The 22,414-nt window shown below is 39.2% G+C and overlaps 2 protein-coding genes across 15 annotated transcripts in view; both read left to right on the top strand.

Moving 5' to 3' along the window:
- Nucleotides 1–3,782: 3,782 nt before the first annotated feature.
- TLCD5 (TLC domain containing 5) lies at nt 3,783–11,183 on the top strand. 6 transcript variants are annotated; one of them, XM_045202995.3, is made up of 3 exons: nt 3,783–3,917; nt 6,836–7,049; nt 8,872–11,183. In XM_045202995.3, exons 2-3 carry the CDS (start codon nt 6,851–6,853, stop codon nt 9,390–9,392), a joined length of 720 nt encoding a protein of 239 aa, XP_045058930.1. In that variant the 5' UTR covers nt 3,783–3,917; nt 6,836–6,850; the 3' UTR covers nt 9,393–11,183. The 6 variants fall into 6 exon arrangements, with proteins under 6 accessions (XP_045058930.1, XP_045058928.1, XP_045058929.1 ...); XM_045202993.3 differs by having other exon boundaries at nt 6,613–7,049; XM_045202994.3 differs by having other exon boundaries at nt 3,783–4,109.
- A 2,413-nt stretch (nt 11,184–13,596) lies between these two features.
- The window catches only part of ARHGEF12 (Rho guanine nucleotide exchange factor 12), a 278,370-nt gene continuing 269,552 nt past the window's right edge, over nt 13,597–22,414 (top strand). For 5 of the 9 annotated variants that reach the window (XM_024569577.4, XM_024569580.4, XM_024569578.4 and 2 more), the window contains exon 1: nt 13,598–14,809. In XM_024569577.4, the coding sequence (XP_024425345.2) occupies nt 14,778–14,809 (32 nt within the window). In that variant the 5' untranslated portion in view covers nt 13,598–14,777. Of the gene's footprint in view, nt 14,810–16,151; nt 16,262–22,414 lie in introns of all 9 variants that reach the window. The other 4 variants (XM_045202985.3, XM_053923628.2, XM_024569579.4 and 1 more) reach the window with 2 other exon arrangements.

Genomic DNA, 22,414 nt, shown 5'->3' with positions numbered 1-22,414 from the left:
ACAAAGGATCGTAAGAAATTACTATGAAGACCTGTATGCTAAGAAATTTGAAAACCTAGATGAAATGCACACTTTTCTAGAAAAATATAATCTTCCAAAACTGACTGAAGAAGAAGCAGAAAACCTGAACAGACCAGTATCAGCCAAGGAAATTGAAGCAGTCATCAAGAAACTCCCATGACACAAAAGCCCTGGACCAGATGGTTTCACAGGAGATTTCTACAAAGCATTTAAGGAAGAACTAACCCCTATCCTTCACAGACTATTCGAAAAAATCCAAACTGATGGAAGACTCCCAAACTCTTTTTATGAAGCAACATCATCCTGATCCCAAAACCAGATAAAGACACAACGAAGAAAGAAAACGTCAGGCCAATATCGCTGATGAACATAGACGCTAAAATTCTCAACAAAATATTGGCAAACCGCATCCAGCAATATATTAAAAAGATCATCCACCATGACCAAGTGGGATTCATCCCAGGGATGCAAGGATGGTACAATATTCGCAAATCAATAAACATAATACATCACATCAACAACAGCCAAGACAAAAATCACATGATCATATCAATAGATGCGGAAAAAGCGTTTGATAAGATACAGCACCCATTTCTGATAAAAACACTCAGCAAAGTGGGAATAAAGGGAGCAGTCCTCAACATAATTAAGGCCATATATGAGAGACCTACAGCCAACATCATACTCAATAGACAAAAACTTAGAGCTTTCCCACTAAGATCAGGAACAAGACAAGGATGCCCTCTCTCACCACTCCTATTCAACATAGTATTGGAAGTCCTAGCCACGGCAATCAGACAAGAAAAAGCAATAAAAGGCATCCAAATTGGAAAGGAGGAAATGAAACTGTCACTGTTTGCAGACGACATGATAGTGTACATGGAAAACCCTATAGACTCCACTCAAAAACTACTCGACCTAATAAATGAATTTGGCAAAATAGCTGGGTACAGAGTCTGATTACCCAGAAATCAAAGGCATTCCTGTACACCAACAACGAAACTGCAGAAACAGAAATCAGGAAAAAAATCCCATTCGATATAGCAACAAGAAAAATAAAGTACCTAGGAATAAAGCTAACCAAGGAGGTAAAAGACCTGTATTCAGAAAACTACACAACACTGAAGAAAGAAATTAAGGAAGATACAAACAAATGGAAGCATGTACCATGTTCATGGATTGGAATAATTAACATCATCAAAATGGCCATACTACCCAAAGCAATTTATAGATTCAATGCAATCCCTATTAGAGTACCCATGACATATTTCACAGATATAGAACAAACATTGCAGAAATTCATATGGAACCATAAACGACCTCGAATAGCAACAGCAATTTTGAGAAAGAAGAACAAAGCAGGAGGGATCACAATACCTGATATCAAAGTGTATTACAAGGCCACTGTAATCAAAACAGCCTGGTACTGGCATAAAAACAGGCACATAGACCAATGGAACAGAATAGAGAGCTCAGAAATAAACTCAAGTCTATACGATCAATTAATATTTGACAAAGGAGGCAGGAGCATAAAATGGAGCAAAAACAGTCGCTTCAACACATGGTGTTGGGAGATCTGGACAGCTACGTGCAAAAAAATGAAACTCGATCACCAACTTACGCCATACACGAAAATAAACTCAAGATGGATAAAAGACTTAAATATAAGCCGTAACACCATAAAAGTCCTTGAGGAAAACATTGGCAGGAAAATCTCAGACATTCCACGCAGCAACATCCTCGCAGACACGTCCCCTAAAGCAAGGGACATAAAGGAAAGAATAAACAAATGGGACCTCATCAAAATAAAAAGCTTCTGCATGGCTAAAGAAAACAGCCCCAAATTACAAAGAGAACCAACAGTATGGGAAAACATATTTGCCAATGATACCTCAGACAAGGGCCTGATCTCCAAAATATATAAAGAACACACACGACTCCACTCCAGGAAGACAAACAACCCAATTAAAAAATGGGCAAAGGACTTGAACAGACACTTCTCCAAGGAAGACATACAGAGGGCCCAGAGACATATGAAAAGATGCTCAGCATCACTAGCCATCAGAGAGATGCAAATTAAAACCACAATGAGGTATCATCTCACACCAGTCAGAATGGCCAACATAAACAAATCCACAAACAAATGTTGGAGAGGATGTGGAGAAAAGGGAACCCTCGTGCACTGTTGGTGGGAATGCAGACTGGTGAGGCCACTGTGGAAAACAATATGGAATTTCCTCAGAAAACTAAAAATGGAACTGCCCTTTGACCCAGTAATTCCGCTGCTGGGATTATACCCTAAGAACACTGAAACACCAATCCAAAAGAACCTGTGCACCCCAATGTTCATAGCAGCACAATTTACAATAGCCAAGTACTGGAAGCAACCTAAGTGCCCATCAGCAAACGAGTGGATCCAAAAACTATGGTATATTTACACAATGGAATTCTACGCAGCAGAGAGAAAGAAGGAGCTTATACCCTTTGCAATAGCATGGATGAAACTGGAGAGCATTATGCTAAGTGAAATAAGCCAGGAAGTTAAGGACAAATACCATATGATCTCACCTTTAACTGGAACATAAGCAATAGAAGGAAAAAGCAAACAAAATATAACCGGAGACATTGAAGTTAAGAACAATCTAACAATAGCCAGGGCGGGGGTGGGGGGTGGGGTTGGGGACAGTGGGTAGAGGGGATTACAGGAACTACTATAAAGGACACATGGACAAAACCAAGGGGGAGGGTGGAGAGGGGGGAGGGAGGTGGGTTCACCTGGGGTGGGGTGGAGGGATGGGGAGAAAAGGCATACAACTGTAATTGAATAACAATAAAAATAAAATAAAATAAAATAAAATAAAATAAAATAAGACTGTTTACTATTTACTATTCCCTGGACCTAGCCTAAAGGCTCACACCTCTACTCAAGGTCTTTTGCTTTTATGAATGTCTGAGCCTGTCAGGACCCCATCATTGCCTGTGCTGATCAAACCAGATCCCTCCTTACTGCATTTGCGTCTCTATACTTATGTTTGGTCATCTCTTCAAATTTAATTTCCTTGGTATTAAACCCAGAAAAGAGAAAGGATTTACCCAAAGTGATGTAACGAAAATAATTAACATTTACATAGTGATTTGCAAGTGCCAGCTATTGTTATAAGCACTTTACACGTGTAAAGTGTGTAATATTCTCACACTACTTAATGAGATAGCTATTATTACTATGCCTTATCTATGGATGAGAAAACAGGCACAGAAAAGTTAGGTAACTTGATCAAAGACACACATTCAGTAATCAAGCCAGCTTTACTCTTAAGTCATACTCTACTGGCAAGTTGGTGACAGGGCTGAAATGAGAATGACTTCTAATTTCCAGTCCTGAGCACTTTTCTAAAATTAGTTATTTGTGTGCTTGTTTCAAAACTTAGACTCTAGCATGAGGCCAGAGACGATAATTTGCATCTCCAGAGTGCCTAGTAGGGATGCCAGCATATAATAGGTGCTCAACAACTGTTTATTGGATGGGCTGTTCCACAATGGGAGAGGTGGGGGAATAGATAATTATTAAAACAAAAAGACAACAAACAAACAAGCAAGAGGAACAGCCTGCAGGTCTCACATCTCCACTAAAGCACCAAAACCCACATCACTTCACCCCACCCTTCAGCCTAGCCTTTCGCGGAGGAAGACCCTTCGCCCATTTTCGGAACGTCCCTCGTCCAGCCGTGGTTTTGCGCTCCGTCCTCCCAGCCACCAGGTGCCCCCAGGCCTCAGGCTCCTCAGCTGTCAGAGCCTCATCCTCTTTCCCTCTTACCGCTGCTTCCTTCCCCCGGAATCCCTCCCGGCCCTGAGCTCCAGAGCCCAGGCGCCCCAGGTTTCCCGGTTCGCTTGGTCAGGTAACGTTGTGGCGCGAAACTGCCGGCTCGGGCGGCCGTTCTGCGCTTTGGTCGCAGTCGACTGGTGATTAAAGAGGCCGGGAGGTGGCCGAGCTTCTGAGGGGAGTGGGCCTCATCTGCCTTTGGGCCGCGGAGGCCTTTCTGTGTCCAGCTTGGTCGCCGGAGCGATGCCGGCCTAATAGTCCGGTTCAGGTGCGCCAGGGCCGGGCGTGGCCTGCAGTCGGTAGGCCGGACCTGGGGAGGTGCGTTCGCTGTGCTTGCGAGGTGCTCAGGTTGCTGCTCGCCCCCGCCCCCCCCACGCCTGCTCCTAGGCTCAGAGCCTGGTGTGCCCCTCAGCGCTAGTGAGGAATCAGAAGCCATGAAATTCTGAGCTGGAACAGCCATCTAAGTACTCCCCATTCTTTCCCCCAAGAGTAAAAAGCTGAATCTCAGAGATGGAGTGGCCTTTCCCAAGGTCACAGAGTTGTATCTGCCATTTACAGCTGTCTATTCTTTTATTTAAGTATTTGTAAATGGACTACTGTTTCCTCTGCTCTGACAAGGAATTAGGATTCAGAGAAGAGGACTCTAAAAATACTAGTCAGTATATCCAAATGAGCTGATCCACATTACTGGTGGGTGACCCTGGAGTTTAAAAGGAAATAGGAGAGTGTGGAATTCTGTGGAGCAGAAGGAAGGAGCTTATACCCTTTGGGACAGCATGAGATGGAACTGGAGAGCATTATGCTAAGTGAAATAAGCCAGGCAGTGAGGGACAAATACCATATGATCTCACCTTTAACTGGAACATAATCAACAGAAGAAAAAAGCAAACAAAACATAACCAGAGACATTGAAGTTAAGACCAATCTAACAATAGCCAGAGGGGAGGGGGAAAGGGATAATGGGGAGAAGGGTTTTCAGGAACTACTATAAAGGACACGTGGACAAAACCAAGGGGGAGGGTGGAAGCAGGGGAGGGAGGTGGGTTTGGCTGGGGTGGGGTAGAGGGGTGGGGGGGAAATGCAGACAACTGTAATTGAGCAACAATAAAATAATTTAAAAATTAAAAAAAGTACTATGTAAAACAGTACTGTCAAATTAAATACTTTGATGTAAAGCTAAAAAATAAAAAAGAATAAAGCTGTGCTAGATCACTGGGGGGAAAAAATGGAAATAGGAGAATGTGATTTTCACTCAGGGTACATGGCACTTCTGGCTCTTACTCTGCAAATTGGCCTAAATGTTTTACAAAATTTAACTCAGAACTGGACCGAATTATAGACTTTTTTTTTTCTCTCTTTTTTAATGTCAGTTAAAAATTTTTTTCAATTACATTTGACATTCAATATTATTGTATTAGTTTCAGATGTGCAGCATAATAGTTAGACCGTAATATAATTTACAAAGTGCTCCCCCCTGCACATAAGTCTAGTACCCATTTGGCACCAATTATAAATCGTATTCCCTATGCTATACTTTACATCCCTGTGACCATTTTCTAACTACCAATTTGTACTTCTTAATCCCTTTACTTTTTTCACTCAGCCCCAACCTCCCTCTCAACTGGCAACCATCAGTTTGTTCTCTGTACCTATGAGTCAGTTTCTGTTTTGTTTGCTCATTTATTTTGTTCTTTAATTTCCACATATAACTGAAATCGTATGGTATTTCAATTGTTTTTTTTTCTTTCCTCTCTTCCTTTTTTAAAAACTTATTTATTTATTATTTTTTAAGCTGAGGCTCAAGAGGTTAAAAATTTGCCCATAAACTCTTATTGACTAGTTAAGGACAGAGACAGAATTAGAACTCAGGTCTATGAATGACACCTACTGTTTTCTTGAATAGAAATCTGATTTCAGGTGAAAACTGTTTCAAAATTTGACCGTCCTAAAGCTTTCTCTGGATAGCATTCTTAGGAATGGCTTGTGTATTGAAGTGTGTTAATCCACAGATAGTATTTCACTTGTCAGAGCAGGATTAAGCAGTAAGTGTAGTTATGCAGAAAATTCCTGCTGAGATGAGACTGATATCTGAAATGTTTTTGACTTTTTAACTTCTATTTTTAATAGAGGAGCTAATGATATTAATAATATAATCTTGGTTATTTTTAGATTTTAGTCCTGTGTGACCAAATTGACTCAGTTACAGTCAATCTTGTCCTGGTATCTTTATCACCAGGAAAAATTCCAAAGTGTAGTTTTCTGTTTCATTTTTAATTAAATAATTGTCTTAAAGACATTTTTATATCTCAACAAAAACTTTCCACTTGTACAATACCTCAAAATCCTGCTTCCCCCTTTGTCATTCTTTGAGGTGAATTTCAGAATGAATAGAACTATAATATTTTCCCTTCCCAAATATCTGAACTGTTTTTAATTCTGTATTTAGGTTTACCTCAAGTATTGATTTTGACCAATAAACTCATAACCCAAATCCAAACTTCAGTTTAATATTAGCTTAAAATCATACTGAACTGCCATGTGTCATATGAGCTCTAGCAGAGACCACAACTGGTGGTGAGTAGCTTCATGCCAGCTTCTTATCTGGGATTTTTGAAATGTGAACACAATATCTAATACATGCATTATGTTACATATTACATATACTACTTGCATATCATTGTCCAAGGTCAGTCATCACTGACAGGTTATTATTGACATATAACAATGTGTTAGACAGTCTACTAACTCAGAATGCAATTCCTGATTTTCAGGTTACAGCCTTTACCCATTGCCAACATGTTATCTTTGAGGACTATGGAGTCAGAAATATGGACACACAAATAGAAGAGTCTTGGCTATATAGATAAAGAAGCACTACTTCAATGAAGGCAATATTTTTGTACTATTCTATAGCAGAGATGAAGATTATACATAAATGAACCCAATGCTGTTTTCGTAGGGTACATCCTTTTTTGTGTGTGTGTTTTTTTTCAGTCTTTTCATCATAGGATGGCATTAGCTCTGTGTCTGCAGGTGCTTGGCAGCCTGGGGGCCTGGCTCTCCCTCTACATTTCTTTCTGCTGTGTGAATAAGCACCGAAGCTATGAGTGGAGCTGCCGGCTGGTTACGTTCACCCATGGAGTCCTCTCTATAAGTCTCTCAGCTTATATTGGCTTCATTGATGGCCCTTGGCCTTTTACCTACCCAGGTAGGTGGGAGACAGAGGATTTTTCCCTAAGGGATTTATAATTTGGGGGTAGTCTTAAAAGGATAGGACTTTTTCAGAGAATTTGTACAATATCAAAGAATATTGAAAACTTATTATCATTATAATTTATATCAATAGTCTTCATTGTTAACTCTGATGTTGTCTATGTCACCTATTGTTTCTGCTTTTCATAGCTCTACCTTTAAAACAAAATTTAAATGCTTCTTATAATGTAATCAATCAAAATGTACAAAACATAAAGCCAATATCAATATTTTCTACCACCTCCAGACAGACACAAATGTACTGTATAATATGTACTTTTTGGTTACCTGAAATTTTTACTTGATTGTATATTCAAAGGATATCATCTTTCCATGTTTACGTATGTAGATCTTCCTTTTTCTTTTTAATTATTAAATAATAGTGTTGTATGTATTTACCTTCATTTATTTAGCCAATGCCTTATTATTTGGGGCAATGATATTAATTTTTCTAGAATACCTGCTAGATGTACAAGTGTTACTTTCTTAGAATAAAAAAATTGTATCCCCTTGTATTAGTTTGCTGGGGCTACCATAACAAAATACTACAGACTGGGTAGCTTAAACAACAGAATTTTTTTTTAACAGTTTTGGAGGCTAGAAATGCAAGACCAAGGTGTTGTCTGGTTTGGTTTCTTCTGAGGCTTCACTCCTTTGCTTGGTCAGCTGCCCTTCTTGCTGTGTCCTTATATGGTCTTCCCTTTTATTGTGTGCTTCTGTCCTAATTTCCTTGTTTTATTAAGGACACCAATCACATTGGACTAGGGCCCACCACGATGACCCAATTTTAACTTAATTACCTCTTTAAAGTCCCTATCTCCAAATACAGTCATATTCTGAGGTACTGGGGGTTAGGGCTTCAACATATGAATCTTGGAGTGACATAGTTCAGTCCATAAGTCCCCTAGAATAAGATTTTTAAAAATACCTTAGACTCTTTTCTAACATTTTTTCTTAGGTATCTATATTGAACTTCTGAGTTTCCCTCTAAACTGTCAAACTGATATAAAAGCAACTTTTAAGCTGGATCTGAACATGTCAGATCCTTGTACCCTATGTTCTTGGACGTGTAACACACTAATTTCTGGAGTTCTTTCCAAAGTCCACTTTTAAGATGGGTTAGGGTTACCAGTGTCCAGTAATTTAACTCAGTAAATTATGAAATTAATCTGACATTCATAACAGGATAGCTAAAAGCTTTGGAAATAGATTTCTAGCTGTTAAAAGAAAGAAGAGAAACTATGTAGGATTTTAATTGAATGAACAAAATAATTCGATTTTATGCTGCTACATAGAGAGAGTACTAAAATCATTGTTGGTGCTCAAATCACTTACAGAAATGTGATTCATCAGAACAGCATATTCTGGGACCCATAACATTGTTTGGTTTGATAAAGACCACGGTTTTAGATTTAGTCTTTCTTTGGTTGTCATTAAAAAAGCATGTGATTGCCAATGTTTTTTATTTCAATGCTTTAAAAAAGGTTTCAGCCCTGGCTTGTGTGGCTCAGTGGATTGAGTGCCAGCCTGCAAACCAAAGGGTCGCCAGTTCAATTCCCAGTCTAGGGCACATGCCTGGGTTGCAGGCCAGGTCCCTGGTTGGGGGTGCATGAGAGGCAACCACACATTGATGTTTCTCTCCCTATCTTTCTCCCTCCTTTGTCCTCTCTAAAAATAAATAAAATCTTAAAAGATTTGAGAGACAATAACATAGGATTCCTGTGTAAGGCAGCACCATCCCTAGTCACTCAATTTGTTTCTGTCTTGGTTTATTTCAGGCTCACCCAATACACCTCTCCAAGTGTATGTTCTGTGTGTCACCTTGGGCTACTTCATCTTTGACTTGGGCTGGTGCATCTACTTCCAGTCTGAGGGTTCCCTGATGTTGGCGCACCACACACTGAGTATCTGGGGCATCATCTTGGCCCTGGTGCTTGGAGAGTCAGGCACAGAGGTCAACGCAGTTCTCTTTGGAAGTGAAATTACAAACCCCTTGCTGCAGATACGCTGGTTTCTTCGTGAAACAGGCTACTACCACAGTTTCATTGGAGATGTGGTGGACTTCCTCTTTGTGGCTTTGTTCACTGGTGTGAGGATTGGCTTAGGAGCTCACCTCCTTTTCTGTGAAATGGTCTCACCTAAGCCCAGGTGGTTTATGAAGGCTGGGGGGATAGCCATGTACACTGTGTCCTGGTGTTTTATGTTAAGCATCTGGCGCTTTGCATGGAGGAAAAGCATCAAGAAGTACCATGCCTGGAGAAGCAGGTGGACTGTAAACCAGAAACTGAAACATAATTGACATCTCAAGACACACTAGTTAAGGTTTACTCCTGTTAATGGATTGGGTAAAGTTAGCCATGGGAACCAGGTTGACAATATGGCTGTTAAGGAATCATGCTTATCTAACAAACTTAGGTATCAAAAAAGAAGTAAATTTATTGGTCAGTTTTTAAATGGAGCACATACCAGTCAGTATTAAAAGACTAATTTCTACAGGGGTGCAGTTGTAGAAAGTGAAACTAATCAGTAGTAGTTTGAATAAATCAGAACTGCATTCCTTTTGGTTGGGGTGGCTCTGGGTCCTGTTGTTCCTAGGATTCTTACTTTTGGATACATTCCCTTTTAGTCCTCTATTTTTTCTTTTCTCTGGAAAAGGTACCACTATCTGTGGACAAAATATTATGACAAGGCCCATCCATGAAGGAAAAAAGAATTTTTAGTGTGAAGATTATTCTCTAATCTCACCTAGGAAAAGCAAGAATATAAGCTTAGAACAAGAAGTTTGGAATCAAGAATTCCTGGATTCTTTTACAGAATTATGCTACTCACATGCCCAATCACTTCGGGAGGTCACTTATTTTTATCCTTTGCCTCAGTGTAAATCCTGTTGTGAATGAAATACCCCATTGTGTATTTCATAGCAACATTATGTAGCATCTCATTAATGGAGATCTTTAATGTAGGGCTTTTATGAAAAAGTGAAGGATTATTTATATCTTTGCTGTTTACTTGTTATTCAGATCAGTGGTTATTGATTAGCTTTGTTAGTGAGCAAGTATGTAGGGCTATTGAAGTCAAGACTGAAGGTCAGTGGCAATATTAACCTTATGCAAGTTCTTGAAAATAGATGTCAGTGGCCACACATAGCGGAGTGGCACGTATCCATAGGTGCTCCAGGCAAAGCAACTTTAAAGGCCTGTCAACAGTGGGTGGTTTTTTTTTTTGCCTTTTAAAATGATGTTTTATTACAAAAGAAACATGTTTATTGTAGCCTGAAGCAGCAAATGATAGGAAAATACATTTATTCCATCTAGATATAACTTCTTTGGGTAATCCTCACCAATGCATTTATTTTTTATTGTTGTTCAGTTAGTTGTTCCACCTTCTTCCCCATTGTTCTCTCCCCTGCCCCATCCCCACCTTCAACCCCATAGTCAATCTCCCCCCATTGTCTGTGCCCCTGAGTTCTCTATTTGTGTTCCTTGGCTTGCCCCTTCCCCTTCTTTCTCCCCTTATCTCCCTCCCCTCTCCCCTCTGGTCACTGTCAGTTTGTTCCTTGTTTCCATGCCTCTGGTTCTGTTTTGCTTGTTTGTTTGTGGTGGATCTTCTAAAAATGACTGTCATTTGGTTAAAGAGTTTTACTGGACATGGAAATAATCTGAGAGTAGTATCTCCATCTCTTTTTTCTTATGATCAGTATCCCTAAAATGCTGGATAGTTTCTTTCCAAAAATGTGGTCAAAGTAGGATGCTGGGGAATGCTGATGTCAATAAAAACCTAGCAAAAAAGAATGGCTTGGCGCATGAGCTCTAAAAAAAAAAAAAAAAAAAAAAAAAGCTGGCTTTTAAATTTTAGCACAGTTCAACTTGTTCCATACCAGACAAATGAATAGGCTTAATTTGGTGCTAGTTCTTTTCTCCTTACTCCTCGAAAGTGAAGAGACTGGGGATTGCAGATCTTTGTTTTGGGGTACTCTCATATCAATATATATAGGTCTCTTGAATTTTGAGAAACCTAAAGAATGATAAGGGAAACAGAATCCCTCATTTCAACTTTTCTTGATATTGTAGATAATAACTAGGAAGGAACCTCTCTGAAAGAAAAATGTGAAATGAAGATTACCAGCAGTTAAGATGCTAAGTTTTCACATCACTGGTAAATGAGGGCTAATTAACAGATAAAATGAAGTACTCATTTGCATTTGGATTATTATGTTATAATTAACACTGCTCAAGAGAATTTATATTTCAATGATTTTTACTGTTTTATAAAAATAAACAACTTTTTTTTATCAATCCAGAGCTTGCCTTTATATCTTTGTTGTGGTTTTGACAAAAGGGTGAGAAAATAAGTCTTTGGCCTATAGAAATGTTAAACCATGTTTATACTTACCAGTAAAATACCTCTTAACCTGCTACTTATCAACAACCATTCCTAATGTTTTTTAGTTTTTGGAACAGCAATCTACATACTAGAAATAGTTTGGCAAAAGAGAGAGGAAAAACACAATTTCTTTCTTATTTTGCCCCATTTGGGTAGTTGCCTTGAAAATGTTGTTGAGTGGGCTCCATGAAAATAGGGCCTTTGGCTCTCTTCAAAACTGTACTTCCAATGCCTAGAACAATGTGAGACACATAGGAGGTGCTCAAGAAGCATGTTGAAAGAATGGATGAGGGTTGAGAATGTGACTTTCTAAAGGGATTGTGTAGATGGAGCCTTTAGAACAGTCTAGGGCTACCAACATCTGTAAGGAAGCTTTCAGGACATTTTTACCATTACAGATTCATGGGCAAATACAGAGATTTTCATTATTAAAAAAAATGATTCTGGAATGAGTAACAACTGGCTTAATTAAATCCTTTGCCTACCATTTTGTGAAACTTTCCCACAGCAAAGGCTCACAGCTAGAACTGTGTGTGTTTAACTTTGGAAAAATCTTAAAAGTAGTTTGCCAAGAAATTTTGTATGCAAGGAAAAGAAGGTGAGCCTGGAAACCTTCCCAGTTTGTTTTATTCCCGAAGCTCAAGTAGTGAATCATTTTTGAAGGGAAGAAAGGAACTCATTTTTAAAATGCATGATTTGATGAGTCATTGGGTCCAATTAACTTGATACCTACACTGCAAAATTATTAGGGCAGGGTATGAATATATTTAGTATGAATAATAAAGATACAAGTTTGGGGATAAGGTTTGCATTTTGATCACTATGGAACAGATGGATGGAACCCTTTCCGGTTATATGTACAAAATAAGCAATTAAAAGTGTCTTCAGGATAGAATTGTCATGCTAGGGTACACCACCAGGTGGCAATGTGTCCTGGTCTGATCACTAGGAAAGTGACTTGGAAACTTAAATCCCTTCTATTCTTCCCCAAAATTAACATTACAAAATTAGCTAGCTGTGCCCCGAACTTAAAAAAAAAAAAGTAATAAAAAGTCATCTTTGGCCTCTGTTTATCTTTTCCTTTTTTTTTTTTTTAACCCTTCTAACGTCAGCCTTAGTTCATACTCTATTCAGGGATATGACCTTTCATGAATTGTTGGCGATTGACTTTTAGAAACAGCATTTTAGAGAGATAATTGTTTCCCTCTCCACATCCACTGTTTACTAGATTTGTTTTGCCACTTGAATTTCCACAAAAAGGTTGTGGTCCTGTACCCATTAGCACAGGTTTAAACTCCAAAGTCTGAAAAAATAAAAGCATAGCCGCTTCAGATATTTGCAGAGGGAATTAAGAAACTATATGGTATGTGGTACTTAAATTGTTATCATACCTAATTATTCAATTACAAAACTAGATGGATATCTAAATCTAGCCGGTACGGGGTGGGGGGGAATCCGAACAACTTTTTGCGAACTCTTGAGAGACAACTGTATTGCTATTTACTGGATAAATATTCTTTGTTTTCTACTCCCATTTATTTCCACAGCAAGCTTGTTAAGTCGCTGTGGAAAGCACCATCCTTTCTTAATTTGGCAAAAAATGCATTTCCTTTTGCCAAAGCAATATTTTTACCAAGAAATCCTGACTCCAATTCCCAACTTTCTTTCTCCCCATCCACCCACACCACCACCCTCTAACCCTCTCCCGCAGCCAGGACTTCGGCACAGAGGCCTCTGTCAGGGGACGAGACCAGCAGAAACCCCAAGTGTGTCTGCCAAGGCCAAAACTTCTCTTTGCTGGGGTTTGCTTCAGAGTAAAGGACGTTCCAGGCAGCTGGACTTGAGACCATTTCCATTGGTCAAAAGCAGTCTATAAGTATTATCGGAGAGTAAGGAGAACAATTACATTCCCTTAATAAAGAACACAAGTTTCTAGGGCTTGAGCCGCTCATCCTGAAATTCTCGGTATAGGAGTACTCTTTGGCGGTCTCCGGTTAAAATTAAACTCAAAAGTACAGGTCTCCGACATTCCCAGGGCCTTCAGGGCGACAGTGGGGTGATGGGTGGGGCTCCCCGGTGGGACAATTCCCGCCTCCCTCTGCCCACAAACAAGACCCCGGGGGAGGAGTCCAAGCTAAGAGAGCAGAACTGCAGTTCAAACCGGACCGGTGGCGGTCTCACCACGACGGCTGGCGCCCGTGGCGGAGGGATCCCGGGTGAGGCGCCTTGCCGAGGTCTGAGGGAAGGAGTCCAAAAAGCCAGCGGGGGAGGGGACGAATTGGCTCGCACTCGCAGAGGCTACGACAGAACCGGAACCGGAACCCATCAGCGCGCCGGCGATTGTCGCCCTTCACCCACCCAGTCCGTCGACCCCTACTGCAGCAGGCAGCTTTCTCTGCCCGCCGCGCGAGCTCCCTGGACGGCCTCGGGACCTGGTAAGCCTGCCCTGCGAACAGAGTTACCGCTGCTGCCACTGCCGCCGCCGCCCCAGCCCCAGCCCCAGCCACCGCTGGCGGCCGGTGTTTCCAGGCCAAGCCGGACGGGAACATCCCGCCTCTCGCGGTAATCGCCGTTTACCGGCTCCACTGGGAGGAGCCGTAGCCGCTGCCTCTGCAGACTGCGGAAGCGTCCGGGCCTCCGAAGGATGTTCAGTAGACTGCGGCGCTGAGAGGCCAGATTCTTGTCACTCCTGGCTGCAAGGCTCCCTATCCCCAGAATCTTTGCTTGTCCCAGAGTACGAAGCCTGGTGGAGGTGACGAGGAAGACGACAGGAATATCCCGGCCTGCGGACATGGAGCCGCGCGAGCCTGGCGCGGCAGGGCCCGAGACGCGGCGGAGGCTACGGCCACGAGCGCCCGCCAGCCCCAGATAGAAAGAGGAGGCGGCGAGAGGGCCCGGTTCTGCGGCGGCGGGAACTTGCAGACCCTCAAGACTTCAGAGGAGGAGTGGACACCAAACCCCGTGCTGATCCTGCTCTAGCTCAAGAGGGATTCCTGGGCCCACTTCCTCCGTGACGAAGTTTTCTCCTTGCGTTTTCTCGAGGATTTATCTCTAGCTCTAGAACTTGCCTTCTGGCAGGCCTTCTCGGTTTGCTTTGGGAGATAATTTGTTTTGCTTCAACCTGCATCCTCCTTCCTGGACCCCTTTCAACCGGACGTTCTAGATGACTGAATGGAGTTTTGAGTTGGACTTTTTTGCCCCTTCCGGAGTCGGGCCTGGTCCCAGAGCAGTGGGGGTAGGGTGGAGGTGTCACTGTAAAATGCAAGTTGGATGAAAGGAGGACTTCTTGCCAAGGGCCCCAATGAGTGGCACGCAGTCTACTATCACCGACAGGTTTGTACAAACGTGCGCTTATTCTCCCTGGATTTGTCCCGACCCAGCAAAAAACTCTTGATTGCCTTTGACTAGTGAAGTTGACAGGCAAAGGAGAAAGGGTTGTTATGGAGCTCTGCAATTAAGTCTAGGGCTGCTGTCAAGTTACTTGGTTGATTGAATTTGGAAATGTAGTTTTTTTTCTGGAGAGAAACTTACCTCCAGATTCTCAAAGAAGCGGTAGGTAAAACCATGATGTGTCTGTAGCGTGCATTAGGATTCTGTACTTGTCCAGGAACTAGAAGAAGGTAATTTTGGATGAAGGTCAGTGCCCGAAATTAGCTGGGTATTGGTACATCATCAGTTTTACTACTGTCTTGTAGTTGTGTAGACAGTCCAGAAATTTCTATTTGTGAATTTCATTCTGATACTTCTGCATGATGATTTATGAACTTGATCTAAGTATTGTCCTGCGCAGTGTTTATTCAATAATTTTCCAGAATGTTGAAGTTACTAGTAAATAATAGACTTTTGCTGAGGGCAGTATCATGGGGCTTGAAAAAGGTGGGGGGAAATCATGGGGCTTGATTTTAATTAATGCATTTTAAGTATTTCATTTTCCAGAAACATTTGTGTTTAAGGGATACAAATCCCAAGGGAATTTTGTAGTATAAGCATGGCAGGTGGATTTTTGTTAAGTTCTTTGAGACATTTATAGTACTTATCTACATTGCCTGGTGGTGTTTGGTGAGTTGAGCTAGATCATTTGTGATTCAAGTAGAGTTCCCTTACTCTTAACAGTTATTCTTTTGAATGTTAGTTTAAGTGATAAAAGCATATTAATTACTTTACTACAGTTTATTTCTGAATTTAATTATGACATTGTCTCATTGTACCAGATTTCAGCTTGTTTTTTTTTTCGGTCAACCTTCAAATTATTACATCAGTTGAAAAAAAGATCAAATAACTCAATTAGGCGCCCAAAGAAAAAAAGCTCCTTGATGAAAAGTGGAACAATAGTGCTCCTGCAGAAAATAGTTGAATTTCCTAATAGTAGTTTCACCTAAATTGTAGACTCATTTGTTGATTTTAAAAGGACCAAATTCCATTATCGTAACATAACAGCTACTCCAAAAAAAGAACTTCCTCTTCCTGTTTATGCTTTCCAATGTCAAGGGACTGTTTACCTGAAAAGATGCCATTAAATATTTAAACTATATGTATTTTTTGTTTGCATATTTAAAAAATACATTTTAGTTTTCAATGAAATGAAATAATTTTCAACTTTTTGGGGATTAACTTAACATGAGTAGGAACAATGCATATCTTGATTTCTAGTTATCCTCATTCCTTTTCTTTTCAGGGTGTTTTGCTTTTGAGAAATCACTTTCATGGGTCTGTGGGTAATCGTTACGCTGGTTTTTTCAGTCCTCTCCCACTCTTGAACTTGTAGACAAGAAGTCTTACAAGAAGGTAATGTAATGTTGCTAGTTTTCATTGTGATAATAGGGGTGTTTAATTTTGTAGAAACAGAATTTAGAGTCATCAACTCATTCCACTCACACCTACAAGCCCACAAGTAATGCCCTTTCTTCCTTTTTGCTTCTCAGAGATTTCCTTACTCTTTCCATTATCTTGGAAATAAAATCTTGGGATTTGTGTTCTTTTTATAAGTTAGAGGAGATATAAATATACAATCAGCATGTAGTGAATAAATGCCTGTTCTTTGCCAGGCACTGCTAGGCCCAAAGGATTAAACGAAGGGGATTCTCAGTATAAGATGAATCTGTAAATTGGTTTGGGTATTAATATCCTTGAGTTGGTTCAAGTGCTGCCTGATTTTATGCATTTTTTAAAAGAAAAAAAACTTAAAAGTCACTTAATTTAATAAGCACTGCATAGACAATATGGATACCTGTTTCTTAGACATATACTAATAGTTTTTTAAAGAAAATTACTCGTACATGACCATTAGTTTTTCTTCAAACATGTTCTATAAATATCAAGCATCCATTTGCCCTTTAGAAAAGTAATTGTCTCTGATTTGAATATATGTTAGGGTAAAATACTGGTTTATTATGATTTCTGTGCCAGGATGCCTTAACTTCTTCTCAGCCCTGTCTCCTTCATCCTCATTTCTCACTAACTACAGTGTAGTGGAGATATGTTTTGCTGATTCTAGAACTGTTGGCAAATTAACAATTGCCAATGTAGCTTTTTAAAGATACTTTGAAGTACTGCTATGTGGTCTGGCTTTGTTTTGTAGAGTGTGCAGACCCACTCGACCAGCTGTCTGAGTTAGAGTTCTTTCATTGTCCTTCTGACTACAGGGTCTCTCTGTCCTTAGTTGAAATCACACTAGCTGGTTTTAGGCGTTGTTCTGTTCTGCAGTTTGTGGCAGGGGACATATGGCTGAACAAGATAAGGTTTTTTCTTGTGTTAGGGACATGCTGGGGCTGGGATGAAATTCAGCTATGTTTAGGCTCTGATTAGTCACTTTGGATACTCAGAACTAATGTCCTGTCATTTTGCAGTTAAATTAACACATTCATTTATTCTGTTTTCTTTTGTTCCTCTACTCCCCAAACCTCCCACCCCCCTTTTAAAAGGCATAGTCCTCAATTAAAAACCCAAGTATGTTTATGATAGTTACTTTTTAAATGTAATATATCTGAACAGCTTAAAAAATATATATACAGCTTACCTTCCACTTTCTTGCTTTGTAGTGCCTGTGAGACCTGTGGACTGTAGTTTTCAGTTTTTAGAATCATCACTTAAAGCGGTAGAAATATCTGATTGCTGCTTTTCAGTTTGCATTGATTACTGCATTCAGTCCTTAAACATTTTTTTCCAGTGTCCCTAATTCCTGTCTTCTGTCCTTGAGAATTTAGGGGTCCTCTGGCAATTGGAATTTCTTCTGAGAAATAGAAAAGAATGATTTTTCATTGGACTCAGTAAATGATTTCAGGCTAGATTCTAGAACAATGACTTTTTAGGGACAATACAGGCGGGATTTTGTTGTAAGGGTCTTCCTTGAAATAAACGGACCTTTGTCTTGTCTTGAACTTAGGGATTTTTTGGGTTTTTTTGACTTATGGATAAACAAAGATTTTTAATGCATTGGCATTTCCTTAGCACTGAGTTCAACTTTAAACTTGTTTAGCTTAAGTAAACTTTAAAAGTGAATATGGAAACCTGTGACTTTATATTGCATATACTCATTAATTAGCATTTTAATTCATGATACTTTCTCTCTTTTTTAAGATTTTATTTATTTATTTTCAGAGATAGGGGAAGGGAAGAAGAGAGAAACATTGATATGTGGAAGAAACATAGATTGGTTGCCTCTCCCACACCCCCAACTGGAGACCTGGCCACCCACCCAGGCATGTAACCTGACCAGGAATTGAACTGGTGATCTTTTTGGTTCCCAGGCTGGCACTCAGTCCACTGAGCCACACCAGCCAGGGCTCATTATACTTTTTCTGCCAGCATCGCCATATAATGCTTTTGATTAAAAAAACAAAAAACACAAAAAACTAGTGTAACTGCTATTTTGAAGGTTGCTTGACTCATCTGCAAGGTGAAATTGTTTGTAATATTTACTTATGAAGTCAGTCATTTGATAAATACAAAATTGAAATTGGGTATCAAGATCCCAGTGATGTCTTTTCTTCTAAGAGTTCAGTATAAAACCCCAATTCATATAGGTATGTGATAGTACTTCCACTTGTTCAGTTTTAAGTGAGAAACATGTACCGTCCAAAGTAAATCTTAAAAAAATACAAAGCTGATAAATGGCACATTTATTATTCAGTGAGATGGCAAGAGAAGCTTTATCTGAATCAATATAAAGGTATATTAACCTGGAAATACCACTTAACACACTTGTGGTTTCCAGTTTTTTAAATGTAGTATATAATATTGAGTTAACATGTAGGACTTGCTAAAAACTAAGTGTGAAATTTTAGTTGAAACAATGAAATTTCAGGCAAACATTGATAGAACTCATAAATGGTGTGTTTTACATATTTTTCTGTGGAGCATTGTGATTACAGGAAAACAGTTGGAAATTCTTAATGTAAACATATATGGTTACCTCTTATAAAAGGCATCTAGAAATAGATATGAATTGCCTACCAAATATACGGGTCACAGAAATAGATTATTTTAATGGTTTTTTTCAGAGGCAATTGGAGAAACTCTTTTACGTCATAGTTGTCTCACATAGTTACTAGAGATATTTCTTACTATATGATTTCTTATCTCCTCGAAATTGACCATGCCATATTTTCAGCAATAGGGAGTTTAACTTCATTTGGTCGCATTCTTTAAAACTTGGCTTTGATAATGTTTTCAAATTTTATTTCAAGGCCTGCTCCTTTCCCTTTTAATAATTGAGTGTCTTCAAAATAGTGGCGTTTTAACATAAATTATAAAATTAGCCAAATTATAAATATTTTGTTCCCTTTTGAGTAAAATACCCTCATGTATGAACTGATATCCTGTAATTCTATAGCATTTACAATGTTTTCAACTCAACATAGGGCATATCACCATTTATACTTCCGGCAACTCAGAGTTTAAGTCAAGTTTATAAAACTGGAAAGGACAGACCCAAGATTTTAATCTAGCTCTTTTTAGCTCTCAAGTCCCCCACTTTTTCACTTTAAATTATTGTCTTACTATATACTTTATTTTTTCTTTCCCACTTTCCTTTAATAACTTTCCAAGCTGACCGTGTCCAGGTGGGATTTTGTCTCTTAGAGGATATTTTTAGTATCTTATCCATTCTAATTTTAAGTATCTCTAGAGAGTGGCTACTCATCACTTCCTCAGGAGAATGTACAGCAGTCTGATAGATCTTGTAATCAGGTAGCTTTTCTAGATTTTTAGCTCAGACTTTAAGTTGTCTTGTTGCTTGTATAAACTTGCTATACCAGGCTAAATAATGTTCTCTTCTCGTTTCTGTTTATAGGACTCTAAATGGGTCAGACAATTATCTACCCCCCCACCCTTAATCTTTGCTTAAACAAGTTGTATATTTTCTCTTGATTCATTGTCCAAGAATCAACCTGTCCCTCTTAATATTTTATTAGCTTTTTCCCAATTGCTTTTCTAATGCAAAATGATTTTTCCCTTAGATATTCTCCTTGTACAAATCTATGTGACATTCTGTATGTTTTTACCCATATTTTAGAGCAGCAAGTTCCAAGTTTAGTTTTACTGTAGTTCAGGTGGCCCTCAGTTTTCTTCAGGCATAGCCCAAAATTAGAGGTGAAGAGATTCTGAAGATCATTTTAATTCTCTTTTATTATAGATAGTTTTTAGAATGGATGTGGGAGATGTCACAAATAAAACAGTAAACATTTATATAAACAGCATAATTACCAAATTGACTGATTAAGCAATTACTCATGTTATAAAAGGCTTTGTTTTTTTAAAATATGAGTACCCTAATCTAACAAGTATTATCAATTATGTGACAAAAGCGTAGCAACAAACAATAAGTGTTAGAGGCCACCTTTGGTTGAAAATCAGTCAGAACTGAAGATAAAACATCTCTGAATTTAAAAGTAAATAAAGGGATGTAATTGTAGCTTTTTTAAAAAAAGATTTTATTTACTTTTAGAGAGATGGGAAGGGAGGGAGGAAGGGAGAGAGAGAAACATCAATGTGTGGTTGCCTCTGGAGCACCTACTACTGGGTACCTGACCTGCAACCCAGTCATGGGCCCTAGACTGGGAATCAAACCTGAGACCCTGTGGTTCACAGGCGGTGCTCAATCCACTGAGCCACACCGGCCAGGGCGTAATTGTAGCTTTAAAGTAAAAAATCTGTTGCAGTGTGTTGAGATATATCTGGAAGTTGTTGTTAATATATATATATTTTTTTTGTAGTGGTTTTTCAGTCTTACCTCAAGTTGCATGCCATTTTTTCCCCATTTTTTATTGTTCTACTTTATTTTTTTTCTCTTATTCCCACATATTAGTGAAAAGAAATAGACTCAATGCTTAACAGTGTATTTCCTGTAAAAAGCACTATTGTTAACACTGAAATAACATTTTACTTTCTTACCACTGAATTTATAAGAATTGTTACTAATAATAAGAGACAATAACAAGGAAAAAGTGCATATATAAGTTGTTACAAAATATATATTATAGAAATTGAATATTAGTAGACCTTTTTCACTGATACGTAGTTTCAAATTACTTAATTAGATGTTTTTGTACTTTTTATTTTCTTTTTTAAGTACTTAATTGATTATGCTGTTACAGTTTTCCCAATTTTTCCCCCTTTATACCTCCTCTGCCCTCATCCCCAACCCTCCTGCATGCCCCACCCGCCTTGTTCCATGTCCATGGTTTGTACATATAAGTTCCTTGAGTTCTGTTTCCTATACCATTCTTAACCCTTTGAGTTCTGTTTCCTATACCATTCTTAACCTCTCCCCATCTATTTTATGCCTACCAATTATGCTTCTTATTCCCTGTACCTTTTGCCCACTATTCCTTCCCTCCCTCTCCCCACTGAAAACCCTCCAGGTGATGTCCATTTCTCTGATTCTGTTCCTGTTCTAGTTGTTGGCTTAGTATTTGTTTTCATTGTTGTTTTTTTAGGTTCAGTTGTTGATAGTTGTGAATTTGTTGTCATTTTACTGTTCATAGTTTTTGATCTTCTATTTCTTAGATAAGTCCCTTTAACATTTTATGTAATAAGAGCTTGGTGATGATGAACTGCTTTAACTTTACCTTATCTGGGAAGCACTTCATCTGCGAATCCATTCTAAATGATAGTTTTGCTGGATAGAGTCATCTTGGATGTCGGTCCTTGCCTCTCATGACTTCAAATACTTCTTTCCAGCCCCTTGCCTGTAAGGGTTCTTTTGAGAAATTAGCTGATAGTCTTATGGGAACTCCTTTGTAGGTAACTGTCTCCTTTTCTCTTGCTGCTTTTAAGATTCTGTCCTTATCTTTAATCTTGGCTAATGTAATCATGATGTGCCTTGGTGTGTTCCTTCTCGGGTCCAACTTCTGTGGGACTCCCTGAGCTTCCTAGACTTCCTGAAAGTCTATTTCCCTTGCCAGATTGGGGAAGTACTCCTTCATTATCTTTTCAAGTAAGTTTTCAGTTTCTTGGTCTTCCTCTTCTCCTACTGGCCCACCCCTATGATTTGGATGTTGGAACGTTTAAAGACATCCTGGAGGTTCCTAAGCCTCTCCTCATTTTTTTGAATTCTTGTTTCTTCATTCTGTTCCGGTTGGATGTTTATTTCTTTCTTCTGTTCCAAATTGTTGATTTGATTCCTGGTTTCCTTCCTGTCACTGTTGGTTCCCTGAATATTTTGCTTTATTTCACTTTGGGTAGCCTGCATTTGTTCCTTCATTTTGTGACCAAGCTCAGTCAGTTCTGTGTGCATCTTGATTACCAGGGTTTTGAACTCTCCATTAGATAGGTTGGCTATCTCCTCATCACTTAGCTTTTATCTGGAGCTTTGATCTGTTTTTTCATTTGGCCCATATTTCTTTGTCTCAGTATACTGGTTTGGTTGAATGTTTCCTTAATTCCTTCATTGTCAGAGTTCCATGCAGTTTGATTTTCTGGCACTTCTGGTTGTCTATT

The sequence above is a fragment of the Desmodus rotundus genome, chromosome 5, assembly GCF_022682495.2.
Source record: "Desmodus rotundus isolate HL8 chromosome 5, HLdesRot8A.1, whole genome shotgun sequence".
Taxonomy (NCBI): domain Eukaryota; kingdom Metazoa; phylum Chordata; class Mammalia; order Chiroptera; family Phyllostomidae; genus Desmodus; species Desmodus rotundus.
Note: the sequence above shows the minus strand (reverse complement) of the source record. Positions and strands in the feature narration are given on the sequence as shown.

Bases quoted from the DNA above. Each gene is read 5' to 3' on its own strand.
- TLCD5 (XM_045202995.3), top strand. From the start codon at position 6,851: ATGGCATTAGCTCTGTGTCTGCAGGTGCTTGGCAGCCTGGGGGCCTGG. The intron at 7,050-8,871 runs GTAGGTGGGAGA...GGTTTATTTCAG, and splicing joins TTGGCCTTTTACCTACCCAG to GCTCACCCAATACACCTCTC.